At 39.5% G+C, this 27,063-nt stretch overlaps 1 protein-coding gene across 5 annotated transcripts in view; it reads right to left on the bottom strand.

Moving 5' to 3' along the window:
• Positions 1 to 1,208: 1,208 nt before the first annotated feature.
• dapk1 (death-associated protein kinase 1) overlaps positions 1,209 to 27,063 on the bottom strand; it is an 88,292-nt gene continuing 62,437 nt past the window's right edge. For 3 of the 5 annotated variants that reach the window (XM_044196001.1, XM_044196003.1, XM_044196002.1), the window contains exons 18-26: positions 22,712 to 22,810; positions 16,161 to 16,238; positions 13,567 to 13,783; positions 10,127 to 10,312; positions 9,692 to 9,889; positions 8,494 to 8,632; positions 7,965 to 8,085; positions 7,319 to 7,507; positions 1,209 to 6,159 (exon numbers count right to left, since the gene is read on the bottom strand). In XM_044196001.1, the coding sequence (XP_044051936.1) occupies positions 4,861 to 6,159; positions 7,319 to 7,507; positions 7,965 to 8,085; positions 8,494 to 8,632; positions 9,692 to 9,889; positions 10,127 to 10,312; positions 13,567 to 13,783; positions 16,161 to 16,238; positions 22,712 to 22,810 (2,526 nt within the window). In that variant the 3' untranslated portion in view covers positions 1,209 to 4,860. Of the gene's footprint in view, positions 6,160 to 7,318; positions 7,508 to 7,964; positions 8,086 to 8,493; positions 8,633 to 9,691; positions 9,890 to 10,126; positions 10,313 to 13,566; positions 13,784 to 13,893; positions 15,486 to 16,160; positions 16,239 to 22,711; positions 22,811 to 27,063 lie in introns of those variants that run through there. The other 2 variants (XM_044196005.1, XM_044196006.1) reach the window with 2 other exon arrangements.

The raw sequence follows: 27,063 nt of genomic DNA, 5'->3' as shown, positions 1-27,063 counted from the left end.
TTTACATTCATTCACTTATAAGGAGTTTGCAGATTTAGTGCCAGACAAACACAGCACTGCAAAAAAATCTGCATGCGTTTTGTTTTTAATCTTTGTTTGTGTCTCTCTCTTTGATTTGCTTTCAGTTAAGAGTCTCAGGGTTACACACACCCTACGTCATTGCAAACCTGATTATTTTGGTAATTCCTACCCAAAAATACAAATGGACTTTACTTTATCTGAAAAATTATAAAGCAAGAATAAGAAAAATCAAGGATTTTGATCTATTATTGAGCCCCAGAATGTTTTTTTTTTTAAATAATAAAAAAAACCCATAAATATATATATATATATATATACTAAACTGGGAACAAGGGAAATTATCTCGACTCATTGGCATAATTTGCTCTTGTTTACAGAAAAAGTAAGCGCCACGTTACAATGGATGAATAATGCGCCGCTTCACCTCAACACAAGAATCAACACCTAATACTGTAAAATTGCTTCATGTAAGAAAGTTTTTTTATTGAATGAAACACCATGTAGAGATTTCTTTTTAAGCATTAACAAATCATGATTAGTTGTATCGCCATAGTCCACAACAGTTAACTGCCTCTAACTGATGTTTTAAGTGCTCATGTTAAAAAAAAAAATTAGACCATATTTCCTAAAATCTCACCAGTACAACAGAAACAGGATGTTATTACGAGTCCCTCACCCTCCTCCTATCACTGTCTGCATTTAATAAAGAGAATAAAGGTGTGGGGAGTGATTTTCTTTATTCCCAACACCTGTTCTAATAGTTTTAAGCTCCGTTTGTTATGGAAGAACATCACCTTCGTCTTGTTCTGTGCTGTAAAAGCAGTGGTTCCCAACATTTTCACCAGTTGCTTTTATCTATACTGTGACCAGGTCCGACTTATTTGACTAACTTTTAGATTATTCGGTATATCACAAGAAAAAAAGCAAATATTAGAGGAAAGTCTAAACAAATAAACAATTTTGTGTAATAGAAATATGATTTTTTGTAATGTCCTGCTGTCCTTTTAATCATGTCGGGACCCCCACAGGTTGGGAACCACTGCTATAAAGTCAACATAACCTTTACTCAGTCTGTTAATCCTCTTGATAAGGGTCTTGTTTACACTAATGTCTAAAATTGATAAAGTAACGTTTATCTTCCACTACTCTACCGCAGGGATCTTTAAATTAGGACAGAGACAATGACGTTAGGTAAAGAATTTATTATAAAAAGTATTACACTATAAAGTGTCAGAAGTACTAAGAACATGGCATTCCAAGACATGCTAAAATAATGTAACATAAATAGCGACAAAAAGACCTGTGCAATGTGGCGATTAGACCGGAGTCTCCGAGGGGGAAAGTAATGTTGGTACGTCTTTCCTCATCAGACAGAAACAACAAATATTTTTGAGAACGCCTTTAAATCCACTCGTTTCGGTCGGACTCGCAGTCAGAACCGCCCGGGAAAAAGACACCAAACGGAGACGAACTTAATAATAATAATAATAATAATAATAATTATAACAATAGTGAGTCCCGGCTTTTACAAAATAACAGAAACATAATTCACTTCCCTTTCTGAAACACCACTTCTCAGCTTGTGTACTGTACAAGGCGATAATGGAGGAATGAACGCGTGTGTTTTAGGCACACAACATTGGCAATGATTATACACAACTTCAACAAAAGCTTCAATAATACAAGAAAAGTAAAATGGTGTTTCTGACCAATTTGGGACATTTCATCTTGTTTTCTGTGAACATGTTGAGAGTTTTATCACCGTATCTTTGATTTGTTTTGACTTGTCACCATATTCTTAGGAAAGATGTGTAGTACATTCATTTTGCCTTGTTTAAATCAACATATTTGGGCAAAAAAAAAAAAAGAGCTGAAAACTAACAGAAAAGTGAAGATGAAGTCGAGGAAACAGGACTCGAGTATTTACATCACAGCTAGAAGTTTGCTGAGTCTGAGATAAAAAGAGAGAGAGAAGTACAGTATTTGAAATAGTCTTGAAAGTGTTTTATCTGTGAACACATGGTAACACTGGGGAAGTAAAGCAGACAGGAAATACTGCACTCGGGCACAGAGCTCATCTTTTTCTATCAAACTGTTACCACTGTGTCCTGAAAAAGGCCCTTTACATCCACAAACTTTTTAGGAATGAGAGACTCTTTTTCCCAACATCAACACATATGTACTGAAAAAAAGAGCATTTTTTTTTCTGGTTCACAAACATTATAACGTACCAGTTTACACAAAGTGAAAATGCCTTTCTTGGACATTCCTGTCATCAGCAGCCTTTGGCCTTTTTTTTCAGATAACAAAACTAACTTCATGCCATCTCTCTTCTGCTTTTGCTGACGGAGCCGAGCTGCAGCTTCATGTTATAAAAGACTAACTGAAAGAAGATGTGAAGCCACGCGTGGCCGACCAACACTGACAGAAGATCAAATTTAGCTCGACAGAAGCGGAGTCGATGCCACAGTGTCAAAATCTGACACTGTGGTCGGTAAGTCGATTGTTGACGTCTTAGCACTGGTCACCAATGCAGAAAACCTGTCGAGGAAGCATTAAAAAGCTGCAGCGTCAGGTGTGTTTACTGAAACTGACGGCTCTGGATGTAATAAATTACCTTCTAGATTAGTAAAAAAATGTTAAAAATTAACTTTACGTTATTTCTATCATTTTTGGTGGTACTTTCTATTCAAAGTAATTAGTATGAGTGCACAGTTTGGGGTCTCAGTTGGACCCTGAAGCTCTGCAGTATGAGCTCCACCCTTTCTGCGACCCTCTACAGCAAATACATTTTGGTGCTGGAAGGATCAACATCCTTCAATAAGACACTGTACTTTGGGGAGAAAAACCTCTTCTTTTTGTGTTAAAATGGCTAAAGGTCCCTTTGTGTGAATCGAAAATGAGTAAATAGACTTTTAAGTGACGTTTATAATAACACTTTATTTTACAGGTCCCATAGTTAGCCAACAGTTCCCAGAAAGGAACTGATATGTAACTGTAAACTCTGCCTGGTTCCTGAAAAGGGCAATCTCGTAATTTGGTAATAATTACAGGAAAAATGGAGACTCAAAATGTATCCCGTTACCATACTACATGTTAATCCTAAACAGGTTTTGAGTGCAAAAGTAACAAAATTAAAGTATACTCAAAAAAAATCAGTAAATGAGATGCAATTTCTCATTTCCTGTTAGTATAAAATGGTAAAGTACATTGATTTCTTGTATACTAACTGCAACTAAGATTAGTATTATAGCAGAAACAATTAGTCAATTAATCTATTGGTCAATCACCAGCAACAATAATAATTGATAATCGATTAATCGTTAAGTAATTTTTTAAGCAAAAATGCCAAAAACTCGCTGGTTTCTAGCTCCGCAAATGTGAATAATTGCTGGTTTTCTTTCTCTTCTATGGTAGAAATTTTTGGGTTTTGGATGTCAGTTGTCAACTTGGGCTTTTCTGACATTTTATAGACCATGCGATTAATCAATTAATCAAGAAAATAATCATTAGTTGCAGCCCTAAATGGTATATACTGTAGTATATAACTGGGACATAGCTAGTGTTTGGATTTGTACAGTTAATTAAAGCTGCATTAATTATTTTTTTTTAGGGAGCAGCAGAACAAACTGAAAGCAATATTGACATATTATCACCTTATAAAAGAAACTTCATAGGAAATTAGGAATTTACCGGGCCTGTAAAATGAAATGTCACCAGAAATTAAGCAACAATAAAGAGATTCCTGTTGTTGGATTAATGAAGAATTAATCTGCATGAACCCACAAATACACCAATTGAACATGAATGACGTGGTTTCCCTTTGACTGTGCCTACAGCTCCCACAGAGCATCACACCGACTCCAATACGAGAGAAGACTGAACGTTTCATCTCCTGCACTGACGATCAAACACTAAACAAAACACAGCAGAAATCTGATCTCCGATTTCAGCTTTCTGCGTTTTGCCAGTAAAATTTAATTTTCAAAACCTTGTAACATGAGCCGAGCTTTCGTGTTTTCTTTTTCATGTTATTTCTTCATTAACCTTTTCCTGTCTCAAAATGTTAGATGGCCTTTTCCTCAATAGAAATTCATTTTACTATTAGTGTCAACAAGGCACAGTTCCTCAAATGTGTGGAAAGAACTACTGTTTTTTTTAATAACAAGACTATTTGTGCTCTTTAGGGAGGTAGAAGGCCACAAAGGCACTCTGAAAAATGCTGTATTTAATTTATTAGACACTAAGCTGAATGGTCACATCAGTAAAACAGAAGCTGATATTATATTATATTAACTGTGATGGATGGAGTGAGTAAAGATGGCAGCCTTCTACATGTACACAATTAAGTTCTCAGTTTTTCACTTCATGGATATGAAAGAGGTCCAAACATGAGGCTGCCATATTTTTAGCCGCATCCATTCTTTCAGTTGATAGCTTTTAAACATTTATCTTTTCTGTACTTTCTGTCTTTTAGCTGTAAGATGAGTGAGACTTGGTGGTGCAGTAGAGTAGCAGGGATATTAAAAAGCAGCACAACAAGATTAAGAACAGAATAATAGCACTGGATTCCTCTTTGGAGCTCAGGACAATCAGCTCTTTCACAACATTCATAGCGGAAGGAAAGGTCAGCTGTACAGGTGTGGAGAGCACAAACACAACATCTGGTTCACACGCCAACTTAATGGTGTGATTAAGGAACGAGCAGCTGGACTCTCTGGTAACGATTGCACTTCATGTTCATTCACACACAAGTCTGTGACTGTCCTTTAAGGGAAATGTCACATCAGACTATCTGACGTTTGGCGAGGACAGAAAGCCAAGGTGAGCCAGTTCAGTTCAGCGTGAAATGACGGAGCTGATGGAGTTGTACGATGTGCCACCGTTGCAGGTGGGGGGGTAGCCGTTAGCGGCCCCTACCAGCGCTTCCATGTTGACCCTGAAAACAGGAGAAGCTTTGAGCAGGAAGTCGGCGGCGTCTCGGCGGCCGAGCTCCCTCAGTTTGGCCATCAGCACACCCACCGTGCTGCCTGCTCGCCCGCTCCACTCCTGCAGCAGCGCCGCTGTCGGGCTGGGCTGCAGCACGGCCTGCTGGAGGTCCGGGCACGAGTCCAGCTCAGGGGTGCCGTTTGGAGTCCCGTTGCTGTGTTTGGCCACCAAGTCTGTGAGGCCGAGGTTCATGGCCAGCAGGCACCAGTCTTTCCCCAGAGCGTCAGGAGGGTCCAGCATGCGGCAGAGCTTCCTGCGCGCCAACAGGGGGACGTCTGATATGTGGATGTCCGTTCCCAGAATCCCCTGCTGGTAAACTTCAGCGCAGCCGAAAGTCAGAATGCTGCTGAAGCTCTCTCGGTAGCCGCCCATGGTGTTAGTGAGCGAGGTTTCCCGCTGGACTTGGGCCCGAAAGAAATCTTTGGGTTGGTAGATCATGATGGGCGCGTGGTGTTCCCGCAGCTGCTGTGGACTCAGGTAGTATTTGGCTGTGAGCAGTCCGGGAAGCGTGGAGGCCAGCAGGTTCTCCGTTATACTACAGACGGTGTCCAGCAGGGTGTAGCACTTGGCCCGCTCCGACTCGTGCCCGCGCACCTGAATCTCCACCCCCTGGCCGTGGTTGACCAGCAGGATCATGGCCTCCACTCCTGCCTGGCTCACCTTGGCTCCGTTGGTCCACAGGTGGATATCTCCATCAAAATCTTCCCCGCCCTCCTCCTCAGGCTTCTGCTGGTGGCTCCAGCGACACAGGTTCACCTGCAGTTTGTGAAACAGGCCACAGGGGAAGGGGGTAAGGTGCTCCGCAGGGACGAGTCGTACCCCGCCGTAGATCAGCGACTCCTCCTCCTCCTCCTCTTCGGTCCAGGAGCGGTGGAGGCCATTTGTCTTGATGAGGGCAGGAACATCCACCATGGAGGGGTTGGTGGCGTCACGGGCGCAGACATCCATGGCATCCAGGATCTGCAGCAGCTCGTCCACGTCACTTTCAGGAGCCAGAGCCTGCACCTCCTCCAGCCTGTAGCGCCCCCTGTAGTGGTGGATGGCCTTGGGCGTCTCCACGGAGAGCAGCTTGCCGAGGATGTTGCTGCAGAGCCAACGAGGCTCCAGCAGAACAACATCCTGCACTGTCTCACTCTGCATGATGTTGATCTGTGGGAGGAGGGAGGAAGTGAAGGAGGAAAGATGGTGAGAGAGGAAGAGGTAAGGAAACAAGGTGTCAGAGAAGGTGTGGGGAAACAGAGTGAAAGAAAGTAATCAGAGGGAAACAGGTGTGGATAAAAAAAAAAAAAACAAGTTGAATGTGGTGAAACATATTGAAAAAGGATGCAAAGTTGCTGCAATGATAGTAAGATAGGACATCCAGTGTGCTTCATTTGATACATAAAAGACACTTTTCTAACTCAGGACGGTTCCTCATTTGGCTTCCTGTGCTGAGTCATTCAGGTAAATAAAGAGAGAACATGTTCCTGCTGCAGAGTAATTGTTTACAGATGCAAACGGTTTTGTTTATTCATGAACAAATTGCGCACCCCGGTGGCTGCCTGGTGTAACTGACAGTCATCTTGAGCTTTGATGAGTAAATCAGACATGAGAAAAAAAAACCTTTGATTAAATCTCACCGCTACCATCAAATGTAATGTTATAAACAATTCATACTATAATGAAGACAACCACTTCCTTGCAGCTGTGGTTTCTGTGACGTTTTGCATCAGAATAAATGTGATTTATCATTGTTTTATTTGAAACTATCGTGCTTCCCTTTAAAAAAATATTTAAAAAATATCAATAATAACAAATATTTTTTCCCACCTCTGTTATTTACAAAGAAGTAAATAAAGACATGCTGTAAAATACGATTTTAACCAAACCAAAATAAAGCCCAGCAAAGAAATTTGGATTCAAAATACTGCTTAGGTTCCTTTTTCTTATTACTATTATAATAAAGATGTTTTTTTTGTTATTTTTATATGTGGGAATATTTTGTCTCATGTGTGAGGTCTAAAGTTGTACGTTGTAATTGAATAATGATTAATTTCTGTAACTTTTACTCTCCTGTTTTATCTTATTTTTATTTGCTATTGAACTCTTTTTAAGTGTTTTTAAATGTCTTTTTATATTGCCCTATGTTGCTTTTATATTTTATGTAATGCACTTTGAATTCCCTTGTTGTTGAAAAGTGCTATACAAATAAACTTGCCTTGCCTTAAAGTTTAGTAAACTTTTCACATTCTGTGAAAGAACATAATAATTAATTTATTTTCCTGTAGCTACACACAGTCTGGTTTGAAGCTGATAAACAAACACGCACCTCCCCCATGCTGTGGAGCTGCAGGGCCAGTGTGCGCAGGTGATCCTGGCTGACCAGAGGGTTGATGTGCTCCTGGACGTCGCTGACAAACTGCTGCCACGACGTCAGCTGGTTGGGTCCGCTCAGCTTCCTCCAGGTCGGCAGGGTGGTCAGCAAACGCTCCGACAGCAGCGTCATGGGACTACACCTCTGCAAGGATGGAGAAGGAGGTGGCGGTAAATAAGTGGATTCACTGTATGTAAGGATTTCTTAAGATTAACTGACCAATGAAGAAGAAAAACAATATTCCAGATTCCGTCTTGAATTGAGTATCGTCCCTTAAAGATACTCAGCTGCAGAAATAATGTAACAAATACCTTTATATGATTATTTTCACTGGTGTTAAGTCTATAAAGTTTTTGGCTCCTTCAGACATACTATGAATTCATATAAAACGAGGTTATAAAGGTAATTTTGTCACTTTCAACCAGGTAAAACACAGTGATTTCATAGAAATTATTTTTGTTTTTGATCTATTAATTGTATTGCGTGAATATGCATGAAGATTAAGTCAAAGTATGTGGTTTAAAATACACACACAAATCTGAATGGGAGAGAAACTTTGCGTGTGTGTGTGTGTGTGTGTGTGTGTGTTTGCAGAGCTCACAGAGATGATGTTGGTGCGCAGTTCCTGCAGGTGACTCCTCAGCAGCTTCACTTCTTTGGAGTTCGAGGCTCCAGCGTCCATCACAAACAATTTATCACTGATCTGCAGGTCGACCCCAAACCTGAAAACAAAACAAACACCACCATTTTAAAAAGTTAGTCTCTTTACAGGAGTACTGAGATATATGTATACCGAAAAGGTGGGAACAGTGCTGCACCTGACCGCTGTCATGCCGACTTTTTGAACTGTCAAACAGGTTATAACTACTAATAATTAATCACAACAACATTCAAATTATGCGATTTCAGCAACTATGGTGTCATATTTTGTTCTCCATAGCAACTGTTGCAGAGGCTCATGGGTACTGTAGTTTTTACAGTTATCTGACATAGCAAACACACAGAAAAACATGATTTTCAGTCAGCTTATTAAAGAACCATTTGCCTCTGCATTGTGAGAGGTGCCATGTGGTCAACAAAAACAAAATAATCTTCATATCCCTCTTGTGTGCTGTGGTTTTAGTCCCAACCTGTTCCTGACTTCCTTGAGCAGCGTTTTCTCCTTGTCGTAGACGAACTCTCCAGAGAAAGCTCTGGGGACGTCAGCGAGGTCAGCGTGTGTCGCCACCAGGACGACCACAAGAGGCTGCTGGATCCGACCTCCGAAAGCTGGCGAGAGACAGGAAACACACACACACACACACACACACACACACACACAGTCAGAGCAGTATATCCTTTGCAGTTTTTATGCACCATATATCTGGAACAAACTCCCAGAAAACTGCAGGTCCGCTGCAACTCTCAGTTCTTTTAAATCAAAGTTGACGACTTTACTGTTTACCGCCGCCTTTTATTAAATCAAATTGGAGTCTTTTGATTAATATCTTACACTGCACTGTAACTTTTTCTCTCCTGTTTTATCTTTTTTATTTTCTATTTAACTCTTTTTAATTGTATTTAAATGTGTTTTTATATCGCCGTATGTTGCTTTTACATATTGTCTTGATGCCTTTTATGTTTTATATAAAGCGCTTTGAATTGCCTTGTTGTTGAAATGTGCTATACAAATAAACTTGCCTTGCCAAAAAACAACACAAAACCTGTCAAATCATACACGTTTTTACATTGAACTTATTTACAAACACACAACAATATGACAACTGCCAGCAGTGTCCATCAAAACAAAATTGTTCACATAAATTCAGTACAAATTAAATTCTCTAACTTTTCAATGACTTTCTAGGCCGTGTTTGGTGAAATTCAATTACTCAGAACTGCCATGTTTCTGATAAGACATGACAAGACAAATAAGGCATCACAAAGGCCTCGATCTACACTGATGATCTTGTCAGGTCTCTGCTAATATCAGTAAAATTGTAGCTCACAGATTATTGTCAGCTGAAAACCTCTAAACTATTCAAAATGTCAAGAAACACACTTTTTCAAGGTTAGAGTCCATATTTGACATTACAAAATGGTATTTTGAAAAGACAAATTTTCCCAACAGCAATCTTTTACTGAGAAAGTCCAATTTAAAGTACTCATATAACTAATATAATAATGAGTGTTTTGCCCAATTGGTTTTTACCTCAGATGCATTACAATCACTTTTTTTTTCTGTACGTAAATCTGGTAACAAATATTTGAGTGTATTTTAGGATAAATAGGACGTATTTTAAAATTCGATAGTCATGGTCACATCCTTCTCCCCCTCCCTGTCCTCACCGATGTTGTCCTGTGGCAGGGTGAGGGCTTTCAGCAGGTTCAGCCAGTAGGTGATGTGGCCCAGCTGGGTCTCGTACGGCTCCTCCAGGCTGAACAGGACCAGGTGGATCGCTGTGGCGTCGTTGGCTGCAAAGTAGTCGTAGGAGCAGTAATAGACCGGGTTACCCGAAAACTCCCACACGCTGAAATCCCCCACACCTACGGAAAATAAGTGACATGAGCAGCATGTTCGTTATTCATCACTGTCTTTAGCATGTGTCTTCCTTACTGAGCAACATCTCATTTATCACAGTAAGTAAGTCAAAGTTATTTTATTTTGTAAATTTAACCATGAATGTTCACACCTTAAAAGCCAAAAACAAAACAAAATTAATTCAAAGTATTTCACATATAATGTTCCAGTTTTGTTTAAATCTAAGCTTCCTTGTTTGTCACCGTGGATGCTGGCGTGCTGGATGTCGATGGCCTTTGTGGCCTGTTCGTCCGCTGCGGACAGAGCGTTGTGGACGGGGGAGAAGACCTCCAGGACACCTTTGGTCAGGCTGGGCTCAAACATCATGCTGCGACTCCGCACACTCACATTCTCACAGCCCGGGTACAAGTTGGAAATGCTCACTGACACTAAACACAGAGGAAAAGACACATGAAGAGGGGATGGAAGCTGTTAATCAATGTCTACAGCAGACAATATATTTAGATGATATTGGCCTTTTATAAAGGAAATTTGGCATCAGAAGCAGGGGATTTAATGCATCACACATTTCAACTGAGAGTCAATGAATCTTTTCTTTGTTTTAAATCAAATTCTGAATATAAAAACAATATTCAAAATGTGTAAAAACAATAGCTATTGGTTTCTATTATAAAAATGTTAGGTTTTCTAAACAAATAAGGCCAGAAGCAGGTTGTTTTCCTACTCTTTCAGGAGAAACTTCACATATATTGTAGTGCTCTAGTCATCTAACACAAAATGTATGTAACAATTGTACTTGTCTATGTTAATAAACATACACTTGAATGTTGAAATATTTCAGGTGATTCCAGTTCAGATCTGAACAAAGAACAATCGAGCTGAAGTCTTTTCTCTACTAGAGCAAATAGGTCCGAATCCAGTCTTATTTTTCACCAAATTATTGCACACTTGCTAACACATGGGGGTGCTATTTTATTGCAAATAAATCCACTACGCAGACAAAACATTTGGATCTCCTGACACTCTGTAGAACCACACCTACAGTTTGTTTTCTATAATCTTGAACAGCTTTTTTACTGCAGTTTTGTATTTGTTTAGGTCCATACTGCCTCATTTTGATATAATAAGGGCTTTAAACAAATGTCACATGGATTCACAAGTTTAGTGGTTACTGTTTTTTAAGCTGTCACTATAGAAAGTTAATCATTTTGGCAGCGAAAAGCTTTCTGAGCATAATAAACTGCTGGTGATCTGATGTCGAAATTCATCTGCAAAACGTTCTGTTTTGTGGTTGTTTCTTGCAGCCAGTTGGTGTTCTCATCCTAATCAATCAGAGCGCTTCTTACCAGGCCAAACAAAGAGGATTAAAAGAGAATTGTTTTGGGCCAGCTTGGTATGAATGCGCCCTGTGACAAAACAAAAGCATGTTGAGGGACAGTATGTACGATGAAGTAATCACACTGGCAAAAAATAAACAAAAAGTTCTCCAAACCAAAACCAAAATGTTTTTCTTGTTCTGTGATCACTTCAACTTTGGTAAAAGTCCAGGAGAAGTCTTTGTTGTGTGATTCATGTAAAAACACTGTGACAGTTGCAAAGCATCAAATGACAAATTGTCACCTGAAGGCAAGGCCTCTCACTTCTTGTTTTGAGACATCTGTCTGCATAAGCAACGAAAAGGGTGAAAAATGTTACAGTACATGAAAAATGGACTTGATGCCATGTTGGTTTTAGGTCAGGCAGCTTTTTTAATAACAGCTGCTGTAGGTTTGGACGTGAGGGAAGCAAAGCTGCTCATATGTCTGTGTCAACACCTTTTCTCTTTATGACTAAGCGTCTTACAAGAAAGGGTGATTTATGAATGTCAAAAAATAGACTAGAAATGCCAGGCTGTATTCAAGCAAAGCACAACCTCTCTTCAATGATGTTCTGTGTCGTTTTACAGATTACAGAAGTGAATGAATAAAACAAGATCAGTCCCTCTCACATAACTGAAGCATGAACATCCTGAAAGGCCAGAAATCAATGCACAGTGCAGAATACTTTCAGGTGTCAAGCTGAGTTTTGCAGCCAACATCATAAAATTACATATATTGACACTAGAAGAAGGTAAATATGCATTTAACGTGCCACACATTGACTTTCGACAGGCTTACAAAAGAACAAAATCGATGCTTGTATTAAGTTTGCTTGAATAGGAATCTAAAAACTAGATAAATGGACATCATGACGGCACTTGTTCCCTCTCAGCTCTGCTTCTTTGTGTTTCACTGTGGACTCATGTCACGTATCGCTGCAGATATCACACAGAGTCAATAAAGGCTGTTACTGAATTCAGCTACAATTGAAAGAACAAGAAGGGGAAAAAACTCTTTAAACCCCCTTCAGCTCTGACAGAGGCTACAGATTTCCACATGGTATAGAGGATGGGATCTGTAACACTATACGGCTCACGTAACTGACCATTATCTGAGCATCACATCTGTCTGGGCGGCAATGGCTCTGAGCGCCGCAAAACAGAGCGGTTAAAGGAAACACAATGCTATGTATGTGTGCGTTAGGGAGGGCAGATAGAGTGCAAACACAGAGAGATTGAAGTGTGTGTGCTCGAACATGTCAGGGAGTCTCACCACAGACCTGCTGCTGTGTGCAGGACTGACCTCCACAAAAAAAGCTTTTCTGAAGACCAGGAGCAGTGAGAAGGATCGACTGTTTGTCTTTTAAGGTTCCAGTAAGGTTATTGGAGTAATGGGGTTAATATTTAGGGTTACTGGAATTGTGGTTAAGGGTCACTGGGTTAGTTGTTGAGTGAATAGGGGTGAGAAGCAGGGCAATGTTTGTGTTAGTGCTTTTCATTTTGATTGTGTGGACAAATTTGTCTTAGCATATGTTTTTCTTTGTAACATCCTGGTGAAAATGGGTGCTTTCCATGTTTTGCTTTCAGCCCATTCATCTCAGCGTCCCCGGGCCAGATCCTTGAAGGGGGGGGGGGGTGTTTTTGGCATGTGTTCATCATCTTTGGTGACCTCTTGTGAGAGCATCAAAGTCAGAAATTCTACACAGAAAGTCTACACATGTCTACACACAGGGGCAATAAACTGGATGGCAATACTGTGCAGCTAAAAATTCACATTTTCTTATTCTGCAAAAGTTCTCTCAAGTTCTCCCTTTGTTTATCCAGGCTAGGGTTGGGCTATATAGTGATATATATATTGTGGGATGAAATAAAATTGTCAGCCTTTAGAGATTTTTTTTGTTTTTTTAACCTTTTATACCACGTTAACTATCCCTTCGGCATGTATTAGGCCGTTGTAGATAATGTTACAAATCAATGAGAAGGTATGATTTTAAAGCAATACTGGAGTTACAGGATTTTTTCAGGTAATTAATTCATTGTATTAATCAAAAACATACATTCCCATCTGACAAATTGTGGTAAACTGGAATTATTGTTTTCATGCTTCAAAATCTCTTGAAAACTGTTTGCATTTCATGATGAACTTGATGAATATCTGAAAAGGGGCACAAGCGTAAAATGAACACTGTTACTACGCACTGAACAGAATAGCAAATTAATTATTCTGGCCTGTTTTGGCAGAACAAATCATTCTGGTCCTTGACAGGTGAAAGCTTAATCTTGTGAAGGATTATCTCAGCTTTACCAGAGCCGTCTGTCACCTACCAGCAGGTTTGGAGTTGATGGGGGAGTTGGGGTGTCGGGCCGTGTTGCTCATGCGTGTCCTCTTCCTCCTGAAGAAGCTGCGCAGGATGCCACATTTCAGAGACTCCAGTAGGGTGCTCTTCCCGTCTCCAGAGTGTCCGAACAGCTTCAGCTTGATCCTGGGCTGGACGGTCTGAGTGGGCCGCAGCTGCTGGATGTAGCTCAGTTTGAGGTTGTCCTGACCCAAAAAAACAACAACAAAAAAAAAAAAAAAAAAAAGCACACACCGCAGAGGAAGAAAAGGATTTATTAAAAACCACTGACAGTTCAGGTCACACTGAGATACACATTTATCTACAGTATGGCATGAACTCCCACATGTTTTCATATCAAGGAGCCCCAAAAATCAGATGACAGATTTCAATTTCTCAGATTTTGTTCCACATACTGTATCTTCTTTTTGATAAAATTACAAACACACCAGACATAGTGGTAGAACACCTCCTATTTCATGTTCGCAAACTCACAAATTCTCTCAAACTCTCAATGTAATTGAGCAGCTGTGGGTGATGACGGACCTTGGGGGCATGACAGGGTGTAACAGGGAAAAATGCAGCACAGACAAACCGCGCCAACTTCAAGGTAATTACCACAAAACAAGACTAAAAGACTACAGACATGCTAGTGGCTCTGTGAGGCTGTACTTAGGCACAGTGGTGCTTTGAGCAATAACAATGCTATCATGCTGATATCTAGCAGGCATAATGATTAAAATGCATGCTAGTATGCTAATATTTGCTAATTAGAATTAAACGCAAAGTATAGCTGAGGCTGATGGGAATGTCATTAGTTCTGGAAGCAAACGGTCTATTACCCGGTACCGGTCCGCATCCCGGGTTGCGAGTATTGAAATTCTACATTTTTATGGTTCAGAGTGAAATTATTTGATACTACAGACTATTAAAAATGCAAGACTGCAAACAGACTGTCTATCAAATTAAGGCAAAAATGCAAAACAAAAACACTTTCAACTTCACTTAAGTAGTGAAACACCTTATTGTAAAGGGTATATGCTCCCTTCTAGATATATACTGTTGAAGCTTACATGTGTTAGGCATAGAGGAATAACAACACAAGCAAGTCACGTGGTTGATGTTATTGTTTGAAATGCCTTGTAGCTGACAATGCGGCTGGTGAGACGTCTCACAGACCCAACTAACCTTAACCCTTCACTGGACATTAACAATATTTAAATAGATCCGGATCTGTCTGTTATTTGTTATGGTTGCAGAAAAGGGCAATCACAGTGTATGTTGTGCGTAAATCATAAATCACCTCATGCAGCCACGATGAATTATTTTTATTTTTTCCATTCAAATTACTCTCTCATTTATTTGAATGGATCCAAACAAAGTTTCTCTGTGGAAAGAAATAGGGCACGCTGTACACTCATATATAAACAACGAAAGCCATTTCCAAAGACGGCTGGCTCCTCTGTACCCTGCTGTAATACTGCCAATACAACAGGTAACATTTATTAACATGTAAGCCACTTTTTTAACCATCCAACAGATGAGTCACGCATCAGAAGTGGCCTCGAATACTGTGAGTAGTTGTGTGGGATTTGAAAGCACTCCCTACTCCCACCTGGGTTATGTTAACACATTCAATAAATAAAACTTCTAATTTCAATAAGTGTGATTCACGTCTGAGCAGAATACAACTTCTTGTTTTGAAATAAATTATGTTGTACTTGATGCATACGCTTTTAAAGTTAGAGGAACAGGACTGTGTTTTTTCTTGGGAAGTCAGCCTCTCTTTCAAAACTGGCATCAATGTGCCAAAGTGTCTTAAATTAGCCCAGCATATGCAGAGGATGACTGTTTTCACAGTTGCTGCTGTCATGTTTTCACGCTCGGCACTGAATCCCAGCAGGTTTTCTGGAAAAATGGATTAGCAGAGAAGTCGTTAACATTTAGCTTTAGGTAAAAAAAAAAGCCTCTGGTGGATGTGACTCGAGTCAGACTGGGAACACTGGACTGAACTCCCAAAACACCTCTGGAGCAAACCACTTTAGAAAAGCTGAATGTCATGTAACTAGAAGGTGGTATGTGTTCTGTCCTGTTAAAGACACTGAAGCCCAGCCACTTCATTCAATACATTCAACATACTTTATTTTACTCGGGATAAAAATGGATAAAATATAAAACATCCACAAAGTATTATAAAGTTTCAAAGCTTATTTCTAAATTTCTATAAGCTACTAGTTGTGTTATTGTCAACAATATTAGCTCGAAACTAAAATAAACTACTACTTTATGTGTATTTTATAATCTATTCTACCTGTATGTGTGGAGCAAAGTGCTGCCACAAAGTCTAAAAATGGTGGGATGCTAAAATCTAACACTTTCCTGATGCAGACGTCTCTCTCGACACCTCTGAACTGAAATAGACCAAGTGTGATTAGTGTTTGTGAAACCTGGTTTTGCATCATACGGAGTTTAGGCATTTTCTTTCCTCTTTATTGCATTTAAATAGTGATGTAATGAAGAACCCACTGGTTTAACTTGTCACATTTATAGATAGGTGTGTGTGTCTTTTTTTTCCCTTTTTACCTTTTTAAGCTTGCCCAACAAAGAAACGATGAGTTCATGGTGATCAGTATAAGCCAAATCCTCTGCTGTCTTTCCATCCTGAGAGAGAAAGAGAGAGGGAGAGGGAGGAAGAAGAACGAGAAAGAAAAAGAAAGGGATAAATATATGGATGAGAAATCTTAAGCAAACAGATAATCCCTTACATTTTATTTGGCTGTTGTGCACGAGCACTCCAGTGTTTCTAATACACATTTTTCTTGACATTTCATTTAGGAAGCCTAACATCGTAGTTTTTTAGGCATGTCATTTTAAAACAAGGCAATTCACACAGCGCTTACAAACCTGCTACTGCACATCAGCTATCATACATCTGATTGGTTTTATGAACCAAGTGCAACACAGCTGATAGTAATCGAATATAATCCTCAACCTACTATGCATCTTTTCACTATACCTTCGTGTTATTTTGGATGTACAGTATACACAACATACTGTCAAGAAAATTGGAAATATCTTACTGCATTGTACTAGAAGTTGTTTGTTTATCATTCAAACATTAGATTTTTTAAAAGGTCAAATCAAGCACAGTTTTGATAATATTATGGTTCAAGCAGGGTTTTGTGTGTGTGAAATGCATATCAGTTCGCCAAATCACCAGAGATACTGATACTTAATTTTCCAAGAGACAACCAGAAAAATGAGAGACAAAGTCTGTTCTGTCTTCTCAGAGTCACAGTCACAGTAGCCACTACTGTAAGGTGTTCATTCCTGTAGAGGACGGTCATTGTTTCCTGTGCTACCTGGATAATTTCCTCTGAGGACAGTGTGCAGGATTTAATTAAAACATTAATCTACTAGCAACATTACTGAACATGACCTCTAATAACATCTCACCAATTCTTTCTGATGCCCAGTAATTACACATTTTACTCCCCGTGATTTACATTTAAAATTGATGCAGCAGAACCAGAGATATTGTCTTTTTTTATTTCACACATTCTTCTTCTTGTCAAAACCTGCCGCCTTCATTACCCACAATGCAACTCAACACGGGTGTTTGGGTGTGTTATGCTAGTTGCCTCGAGCTGCTAGCCTCACGCAGGCATGAGGAGCGGGCTACAGAGGTCTGGTAAACTCACTTCTTTCTAACTCCACATCCCCCAGATCTGTTTCCATTTTCAAAACTTGTAGTCTTCAGACCCAACAGACACTGACTCAAATGACGTCACTTGAGGCAATTTATCAGATTTTGTGCAGCTCCCTCTGGAGCCACAAATGGCTTTAAACAACCTTTTTCTCATATGCAGTAGCCCTCCACACCTGTAAACAGACTTTGATGTGTAAAATCGGTAGCGTTCTCCTTTAAGCACTGTGCTCTCACAGTTGATTCTAGGAGATTAACTACAGCTGCAGAGTCTGTCCACACACACACACACACACACACACACACAAACAATCCACCTCTCAAACTGCCCTAATTTGTTACTCTCCTCATTTTCCCCTGAACACACTGACACAGAAACACCACAGACCCAACAAGTTTCATGTCTCTTTCACTAACGCTGCCATCTGTCACTGTCCGGCTCCGGCTGCTGCTCCACAGGGAAAAACTGCATCGACAGCCTGAAACGCCCACAGAGCGCTTCCTTACGACAAAGAATACTGATTATAACAGCCACTTCAACATATGTATATTTGGTAAAATGTTTGTTGTTATCACATGTCATATAAGTTCTAATAAGTTTATACAACACTTTATGTATATTTTGAATAATGTAATATAGGTGGACTATGCTAAGGTTATGTTTATATTTGCTATTATTCTGGTTATTAAGTGCTTGAATATTTGTGTATTTTTGTTATTTACGGCAGGTGATAGTGCCGTAAGGCAGTTTTTTAGTACGCATGGCCAGGTAGAAAACAGTTTAGGACAATGTGGTGCTAATAAGTCAGCAAAACTTTGGAAGTTTTTGATTGTGTGATATTGTGCAAGAAAGTATAATATCGTCATGTAAGTAAGAATAGACCATCAAGTCTGAGTGCTGAGGGCTGAGATGTAACTGTGTTTAAGAATCACCTGCTTGGATGTTGTAATCAATCTTCAAATAAACCCTTGTTCAAGTTTTCCCTGCATCCTTGACTTGTGAGTACATTTTTGGGTTTTCACAAGAAAGTTGGATTTAGTTCAGTGGAACACGAGTCAAAACTAAGATACTTTGCAGACGAAGTGGACTAGGAACATGGTAAAATGGCCACTACACTGATTACTGTTTGTTTTATCTAGAAAAAAATCAATGAAGAATGCTTACTGTTTTAATCTGAAGCCTTACAAAACACATTTTCTAGCTTCTTAGTATTTCTTTCTCTAGAGTGCCTCTCTCTCTCTGATAAGGTCACAAAATATTATAATAGCACGAGAACACTGACCTTTAAGTTGTTTGGATCAGCTAAATGTCAGAAAAGTGAATGTAAATGAAGTGCAGCTCGAACCAAAAATCGACCACTTAGTGGGATTTACTTACGTGAGCAAATTCATGTGACTCGCGCCTACAGATGGCGGGGTGTTACGACTATTACTATCGCTGCTTGGCAACTGACAGATGATGTGAACGGCTGGTGTTGTGTTTGCCACAAAACTGGAGAGGAATATTAGATCATCTGTAGTATCTCTGTTTTAAATTAAATATCTGCTGAAACGGGTTAGGACTGTTTGACCAGTTTGTCCAAAAGTGTTTGTGTTGATTATACACAAGGCAGAGCAACGGGGGGGAAACTGACGAGAGAGGAAAGACAACATAGGCTCAAAATTAAATTAAAACTCACAATGCTGTGAAATAGTGGCATGTAGCTGAACCTACTAAGCCACAAATGTATTCTTTCACTATAACACACCAATAACACGTTAAAACAGAGCAAATGATAGAAATCGAGCCTTGAGCTGACTGTATCCTCCCTCAGCTGCTCCACAACAAACCACCGACTGCACACCGCTGGACAATGAATTATACATCTCAATATGTGCTTTCCAGATTAAACATGCATAGCACATCAGCTGTCATACAATATTAACAGCTAGATAATGCAGAGAGAGAAAAAGAAACCTCAGTGTGGGACATTTGGCAGTGGAGCCTCTCAAAAAAAGGTTTAATTTTTGAAATGTTAGTTACATCCCTTCTATTATCAGATTATCTAAATTAAAACAGATTTACTCACCAGATCAGAGTGAAATAGTGCATAACCACAATAAAGCATGTTAAGTGACAAAGAAATCAACTTAGACTGCTCTTCCTGTTACAGGAATTTCAAAGCCAGATGGGTAAAACTGGTGTAAGATTGAAATATTGGAATATTTCTATGTACACTACACAACATGCAGTTTCTGATGTGATTCAGGTGAGTACATTTAGATGAAAAATTTGTTACAGGTGAAGAATTACAAAATAGATTAACTATAAAAAACAAACAAACCAAATAAAAAACAACATTTCTTCAAAAGCAAATAAATCCAGCATTCCAACTTTTAGTTAATCTGATCCAACTTTTTTCCCTGCTGATTACTTTATATCGATCTGATATCAGTGCTCTCTATTTCCTACAGTATATTTAAAATCTGTATACCTTACTGTAGGGCTGCAACTGACGATTATTTTCCTTATCCATTTCTCTGCTGAATATTGTCTTGATTAATCGTTTTGTCTATATGTAAGAAAAAAGTGAAAACTGCCCATCACAACTTCCCAAAATCCCCGTCAACATATTCAAATGTGGTGTTGTGGAAGCCTTCATCCACAATCTCCCAGGACCTAAAGTGGGCGTCCAATATTGACACCATCATCAAGAAGGCCCAGCAGAGGATGGCCTTGTCCTGCATCAGCTCAGGAAGTTCAGCCTGCCTCAGGAGCTGCTGATCCAGTTTTACTCTGCAATCATCCAGTCGGCTCTCTGCACATCCATCACTGTCTGGTTTGGATTGGCCACCAAACAGGACAGGAACTGACTACAACAGACAGTCGGGACTGCAGGAAAGATCATCGGTGCCGACCTGCCCTTCATTCAGGACTTAAACACGTCCAGAGTCAGGAAACGGGCAGGAAACATCACTGCAGATCCATCACACCGTGTTCACAACCTGTTCCACCTTCTCCCCTCTGGTAGGCGCTACAGAGCACTGTACGCCAAAACAACCAGACACAAGAACAGTTTCTACCCACAGGCCATCACTGCAATGAACAATCCCTGTGCATATATATATATGGCACATAGTAGCTTAATGTTTGTTTACCGTGATGAGGTTGTTGTCCTTGTTTTTAGCTGTATTTATGTCTATTTCTGTGTATGTACATTGACAGCAAAAAAACAAAAAACAGAATTCCTTGTATGTGTACACATACCTGGCCAATAAAGCTGATTCTGATTCTTATTATCCAACCAACAGTCCAAAACCCAAAGATATTCAATTTGCTATCATATAAGACGAACAAAAGCATCAAATAGTCACATTTTAGAAACTGAAAAACATTGAAATTGTGATATTTTTGATTTAAAAAAAAACCAGTTTGTTGTGGCACTAAAAACTGGCAGCCCACCGTGACTTAATGAATGTAACCGCATAAACATTGAAATACATAATGACACTAACAAAGAAACTGTATTTAATGTGGATTGGTCTGATACCAGATCAGCTTAATAAGGTCAGAATCCCTGACCTTATTAAGCCCTGACACCGATCTATAATAATCTATGTGCTCAATGATTTGGAAGGTTTTAAAAAGCCTGGAGAAATATCAGCTGACAGACCTGAGGTTATGAACACAATTCAATTCTCCATTACAGCAGAGGGAGAACATGGTGCAGCGGGGGAAAAAAAGTGTTTTATGTACAGCATCTAAAAATCATTGGACATGAACTCCTACTCATCTCACAGGTCAGACACACTCTCGTCGTGATGAAATGAGTGAATCAGGTTTCTGACTCCTGGTACCAAGTCCGCTCTCTATTTCATCCTGAACAGTTTGATAAAAGCTCTCTTGAAATTTGTCTAAAGGCAAGCATATAATTCAACATATCTGAAGAATAAAGTTTACAATAGGGTTGGGTGATTGGACGAATGTATCTGCTGAATCCATCGGCGGTTGGTTTATCTTTATAAAGCGATTTTTGTCATTTTATTTTGCTAATTAACTGGTCTGCCTCTGAAGAATAAGTGAGAGCCACTGCTCAGCGACAGACTCGATCAGCGGGCTAACCCAGTAGCACAAAGAGGCCAGCAACGTCTCAGAACTTTATCTCCTAATTATTTCCCAAGAAGTTACCTGAAAAATGTATAATGTGTAGGTTAAAGAGACAATCTGAATATTTCAGACGAGTAATACTTTTTTAACATATGACCTGTAAGTCATCTTTGGTAGCAGTATTTATATCCTAGACATAAAGTACTTGGGAACATTGTCCCACTCATTATTTTTATTTGAATACATATGTACTTAATGTATAAGTAAACATTTATATTTGTTTAAATGATTGTATTTTACATTTCATTTGTCAGGATGTTATGAAGACCACTTGCACTTGCACTGCTGCACTAACATCTTCTACCCTGTCAACAATTAAGCAGCACGTTAGCAGCTTCGTTCAGATATTCAGAAGTTTATTTTCACTCCCCGTGGAGATCCCAAAGTTTCCAAAGATACCAAATATTCTTCCATGAATAACACAAAACAAGACATCTAAAACTTTTTATCTGATGTAATGGTGCAGCTTTAAAAACACCTTGGGTTTGAATATTTCAGCCCGTATATGAATGATATAGAGCTTAAAAAACAGTGTTCAAACAAGCAGATACAGAATGAACTGTGAGGAAAGAACTGTTTTGTCAAAACTTTGAAGCTACTTAAAGGGACATTTAAGGCGAGTATCAGGTTCAAGAGGTTAAATCAATTTCAGTAATAAAAAAAGGAGGAAACACATAAGGATTTTTAAGCTTCAAATCCACCGATGCAGAGATTTTAGAAAAAAAGGTGGTGCAGCTCAGGGGGGCAGTGCTAATAATGAATTTCTGCAGATTAAATCCAGTTGGAGTTAAAAAGCTGCCATCAGCTTTTCTACTTTTATTAAGTATGTGTGTAAGAAGAGAGCAGCGACTTGCTCTGCAGCTCAAGCAGAAAATTCACCAACAAATAAGCCATTATTTGAACAAATAGGGGCAGATGTTTTCACTTTGTATACTATATGAGCTATGTCATGTATGTTGTTCATTCATTTCATTGAACCATGCCAACATCCCTCAGAAGATTCGTACAATACAATCTGTCATAGTGGCAAATCCTCTCTACATACTAATGCATTTAGCTCTACTGAGAGCAGCAGTCTTCACACATAAACCAGTTTATACAGTATAATTAATCAAAATGCCAAGACGCTGCACTGGATTTTACCAGAAAAAAATTGCTTTCACAATCACCTGCAGTGCCTGAGATAAATTCTCGCCATAATGCATTATGATATATGTTAAGCTACTGCTACTGTAAAGTGAAGGGAAACAGTGAGAAGAAGAAAGATGTGGGGTGACTTACGTTGGTGACGGCTTCAATGTTAGCTCCAGCCAGGCAGAGATGACGGACAACCTCAAGGCTCCCGTTGTTGGCAGCCAGGTGGAGGGGAGTTCTGCCATACTGGATAAAGACAGAAACATTTGAAATAGGAGCTTTCAGTCAACACCAGGTGACATGTGACAATAAAAGCCCCCATAAAGTATTAGACATAGTGAATCTTGACCTCAAAAATGTATTTTTCAACGTTTTTGGTTTGAAATCTACAGCGTATCGTAAAAAAAAACTGCAAAACCTGGAACTGACACGGAGGTTACTCAGCAGAATATTTTGGAAAGTTTTATATCAAGTGGAAAAGAACAGGATAAGGATCCTGCATGATAAGCCTGGAAATAATCCAAAATGGATGCAAAAGCCCAAGCTATACCGTCTGCATCCACATGGCTGCGAGGGTCAGCGTGGCATAAATTTTGTATCTGCCCAAAGGTCCGTGCAAAGGATCTTCATGGACATGTGGATATGGGCAGTATAATTTGGGCTTATATCCTGCCCTGAACATGGACAATGGACGTGCACACGGATCCGTTTGTATTACACTGGTTGTCTGCATACACAGATGTGTTCACACGTTTGTCAGCTTGTACAAATGCGTATCTTTGTGGACAGAGGGTAGATGACAAAACTTATGCCGGTGTGGAAAGTATAACTTGTGCTAAATAAATATTGAGAGCATTCGCAAACTGTAAACAGTGTATGAGAGCGACGCTACAGTTTTCAGCCTGGTAGTGTGATAATGTACTAAACATAGAGATGAAACAGAAAATAACTTCTCCATTTCCAAAAACACTGCATCAGTGTTTCAGTTGGCTGACTTTGCATGTCCGCTCAGTCAAAGTTGAACAAAGGTGAACGGCTGCAGCGTAACAGGTAACGCATGCTTTAATTTGTCCGTCATACGAGCTTCAATAGAAGTGAAATAGGAGGCAGAGAGAATATTCGTAGGACGGAAATGTAATATGACCGTACCTTTACTTAACCTGCTGCCACCGTGACACAGATAACAGCAAAAAAAGTGGCTAAATGGACAACTATAGTGGTAAATATATCAAAACAGTATTATCATGATATTCATCAAACTTTTCTGAAATAGTACGGTTAGTGCTGAAATGTAGCAGAATTACATCACAGCATGTTTTGTCTTGGATTTGGTTTTGTCTTGTGGTATTTGCATTGTGCCTCCCTCCCCCAAAACCCCTCTCCCTCCCTCTCTCTCTCTCAAAACGTAACACGGCAGCAGCGGATGGCCGCCCACCATTGAGTCTTGTTCTGTCCAAGGTTTCTGCCTCTTGAAGGAAGTTTTTCCTTGCCACTGTCGCCAAATGCTTGCTCACGGTGGGATTTGTTGGGTCTCTGTAATTAATATTATAAAGAATACAGTCTAGACCTGCTCTATAGGAAAAGTGCAATGAGATAACTTCTGTTATGAATTGGCGCTATATAAATATAATGAATTGATTGATTGAATTAAACAAACACTGAACAGCAAACACATCAATGCAATGTGCATGATTTTAAAGGCACCAACGTTTTTTCTTTCAGTCACATGAAATGCATAATTCCTCGTGCTTAATGTTATAACTCAACTCAGCACCCACATGGTCGTGCTTCAGTTGGTTGAATGGCTACTGTTAGCATAGCTAGTGGTAGATAGAAAAGGAGTCTATTTGATGGTCCTGCTGTGGTTGTGGGTAAAAACTGGTAATTAAAGCAGGAGTGCTGTGTTGGGTTTGCAGTGCCCATAGTTACCATAATGACGGTAATAAAAATTGTTGGCAGTGTCTTATTACCATCACTATTTTTCACCACGATATATAGTAAGCCCGAAATATTGACAGACTCCTGTAACAGTTTTTCCCCTTATTTTTTTCAACATATTGAAATGTACCAAAAAGGTTTTCTCTGCCAGAGGATAGAAAAGCTTTGAAAAATACCCACTACAAAATAAGCATGTCTGAAAGCAGCATTTCAATCAATTCCCATTTGTCACAACTTGAAAACACAAGGAAGCATTCATCGGGATCTATTCTACTGTATAAAGAACAGGAGACAATTTCACCACCCTTCTCTTTTTTCTCTACAGTGTCTACAGCTGACAGTAAAGACAAATACATGCACAGACTCAGCAATGTGTGACATGCTGCTTTAGATAAGCTTAAAAAAACAACAACCCGAAAATAATGAATAAACATCTTCGGCGGTGCTGTCTGCCACTTCCCTGAACTACTCCGGGAAAAAAATGCGAAAAAGCTGAGAGGAGCTACCAGCGTCTGGGAAAAGCAATCCCATCGCAGAATACATTAAAAATGGATGGTGTCAAAATAGAATGTGAAATCACCAAAGGCAGAAACATGTGTGGGAAGTCGTGCCTGGCAGAGAGGCAAAGCAAGAAGAGATCTTCAGTCAAATATAAACCAGGTATGTGAGAGCTCCCTTAAAGAACCAGTTCACCCAAATATGAAAAAAGCTGCCTTTTCCATGTTAACAGCTTTGTTAGCAGACATCAGAATAAAGACGAGCAAAAACAAATCTTCACAGTAAATCAAAGCTGATGTAAATTAGGGTTGGGCGATTGGACGAATGTATCGGCTATCAGCGACTGGTCGTTTCTTTTTCTGGGGCAATTTTTTGGGCAATTTTTGTCATTGTTATTTTCCTAATTAATGGTCTGCCTTTGAAGAACAAGTGAGAGCTGCTGCTCAGCGACAGGCTCGCGTTCAGCGAGCGAACCCAGTAGCACAAAGAGGCCAGCAACGGCAGAGAGAGGCAGCGGGGAAAAGCAGCGTGTAGAGCAGGAATATTTTCACATCTAACTCTGCGAATTAAGGGTTTATTTCGACTAAACCAGAGTTGGCGATTGTTGGAACAGTGGAAAGACTAACCAAGACGGTTTTGGTGAGTTTTATTTTATTTCTGTCGAGTTTGAATCAAGTGCTTTACTATGAGTTAACAAGGCAATTAAGCTGGTTTTAGTTCAGTGAAAGAGAGAAACGTGAATTCAGAAAGTGTACGGATGTATTTTTCTGTTAATAAGGAAAATAGGTGTAAGAATTTTTCCTTTCTTGATATTTTGTGAGTTTATTTTGTTTATTTGTTGGACTAAAAAAGCTACGAGAGCTTGTGAAACTAACTCAACGCTCGCACACAACTCCCAACTGAAACTATGGGGGGGCGCCACAGACACACCTGCGCGAACATATCGGCAGTCGCTGGTTGTTGGGCTGACGGTGGCCGGTTGGAAAATTTTTACATATTTCCCAACCCTAATGTAAAATGAGTTCTGAATTTCAAGTACTACCACAATAGGCAGACCTACATTAAATATTTTTTTACAAGAAATATACTGAATGGCAGCTTTATAAGCCCAGTGTAAACTATACTGGATCACACAGCAAAAAATCCTCAGGCTGCCTTACACTTAGAGAAATCCCTTTAATCCCTATAATATGTTTGCTTTCTGTGTTTATTTATCCCTCTGTTTGGCCTGTGATTAGCCCTAGTTTATCTTGGATGGAACAGCTACACTACATGGTCAAAAGTATGTGGACATCTGAGCACTGAAGCCATGTGTGACTGTTGAAACATCTAAATTTCTAAACCATGGGCAAATATCTGTAGCTATAACAGCCTCCACTCTTTTAAGAAGACCTTTCACAAGATTTTAGATCCTGGCTGCAGGGATTTGCTCCCATTCAGAAGTGTTGGACATACTTTTGGCCACAATAGTGTAGTCTGGTCTAGATGCTTATAATGCCTTTAGAAAATCTCAACAATATTGAGTTGACTGATCAAAGTGGTGAAATGCATCACATCATGCTGCTTGTGTGTGGCTGGCAGCTGAATAACAATAGCTGTGTTTGGAAATTATGTAAGACACCTTTCAAAATTGCTGATAGTGCTAACAGGAACATTTCAATACATTCAAATGTTATTGGTGTCATTACAGTTCTCAAAAATTAACATCTGGATATAAGAAATATCAATAACACATAGAAACATGCACTTTGGCTGAATAGTTTGTATGTTTGAGGTTGATGGACACATTTTTCTTGAGAAATACGGCCTGTGACTATTGAGTCATAAAATCAAATAATTTTACTTTTGGTTCTTAATGCTACATGCAGCTTTTGGTAGTAAGTGGCACATTATATTGGACCCAGAAGCACCTAAGGATCCCCCTGGAGGATCTGGAAAACCCTACAGTAATCGGGTTGGTGGTGTGATTCCTCCTGTCCACATGTCAAAGTGTCCTGGAGCAAGACTCTAAACCCCAAATTATTATATTAATTTTTATTACATATAAAAATGTCTGTCAAATT

Source organism: Siniperca chuatsi, linkage group LG5 (assembly GCF_020085105.1).
Source record: "Siniperca chuatsi isolate FFG_IHB_CAS linkage group LG5, ASM2008510v1, whole genome shotgun sequence".
NCBI classification, from domain to species: Eukaryota; Metazoa; Chordata; class Actinopteri; order Centrarchiformes; family Sinipercidae; genus Siniperca; species Siniperca chuatsi.
This window is presented reverse-complemented; position numbering and strand designations above follow the sequence as displayed.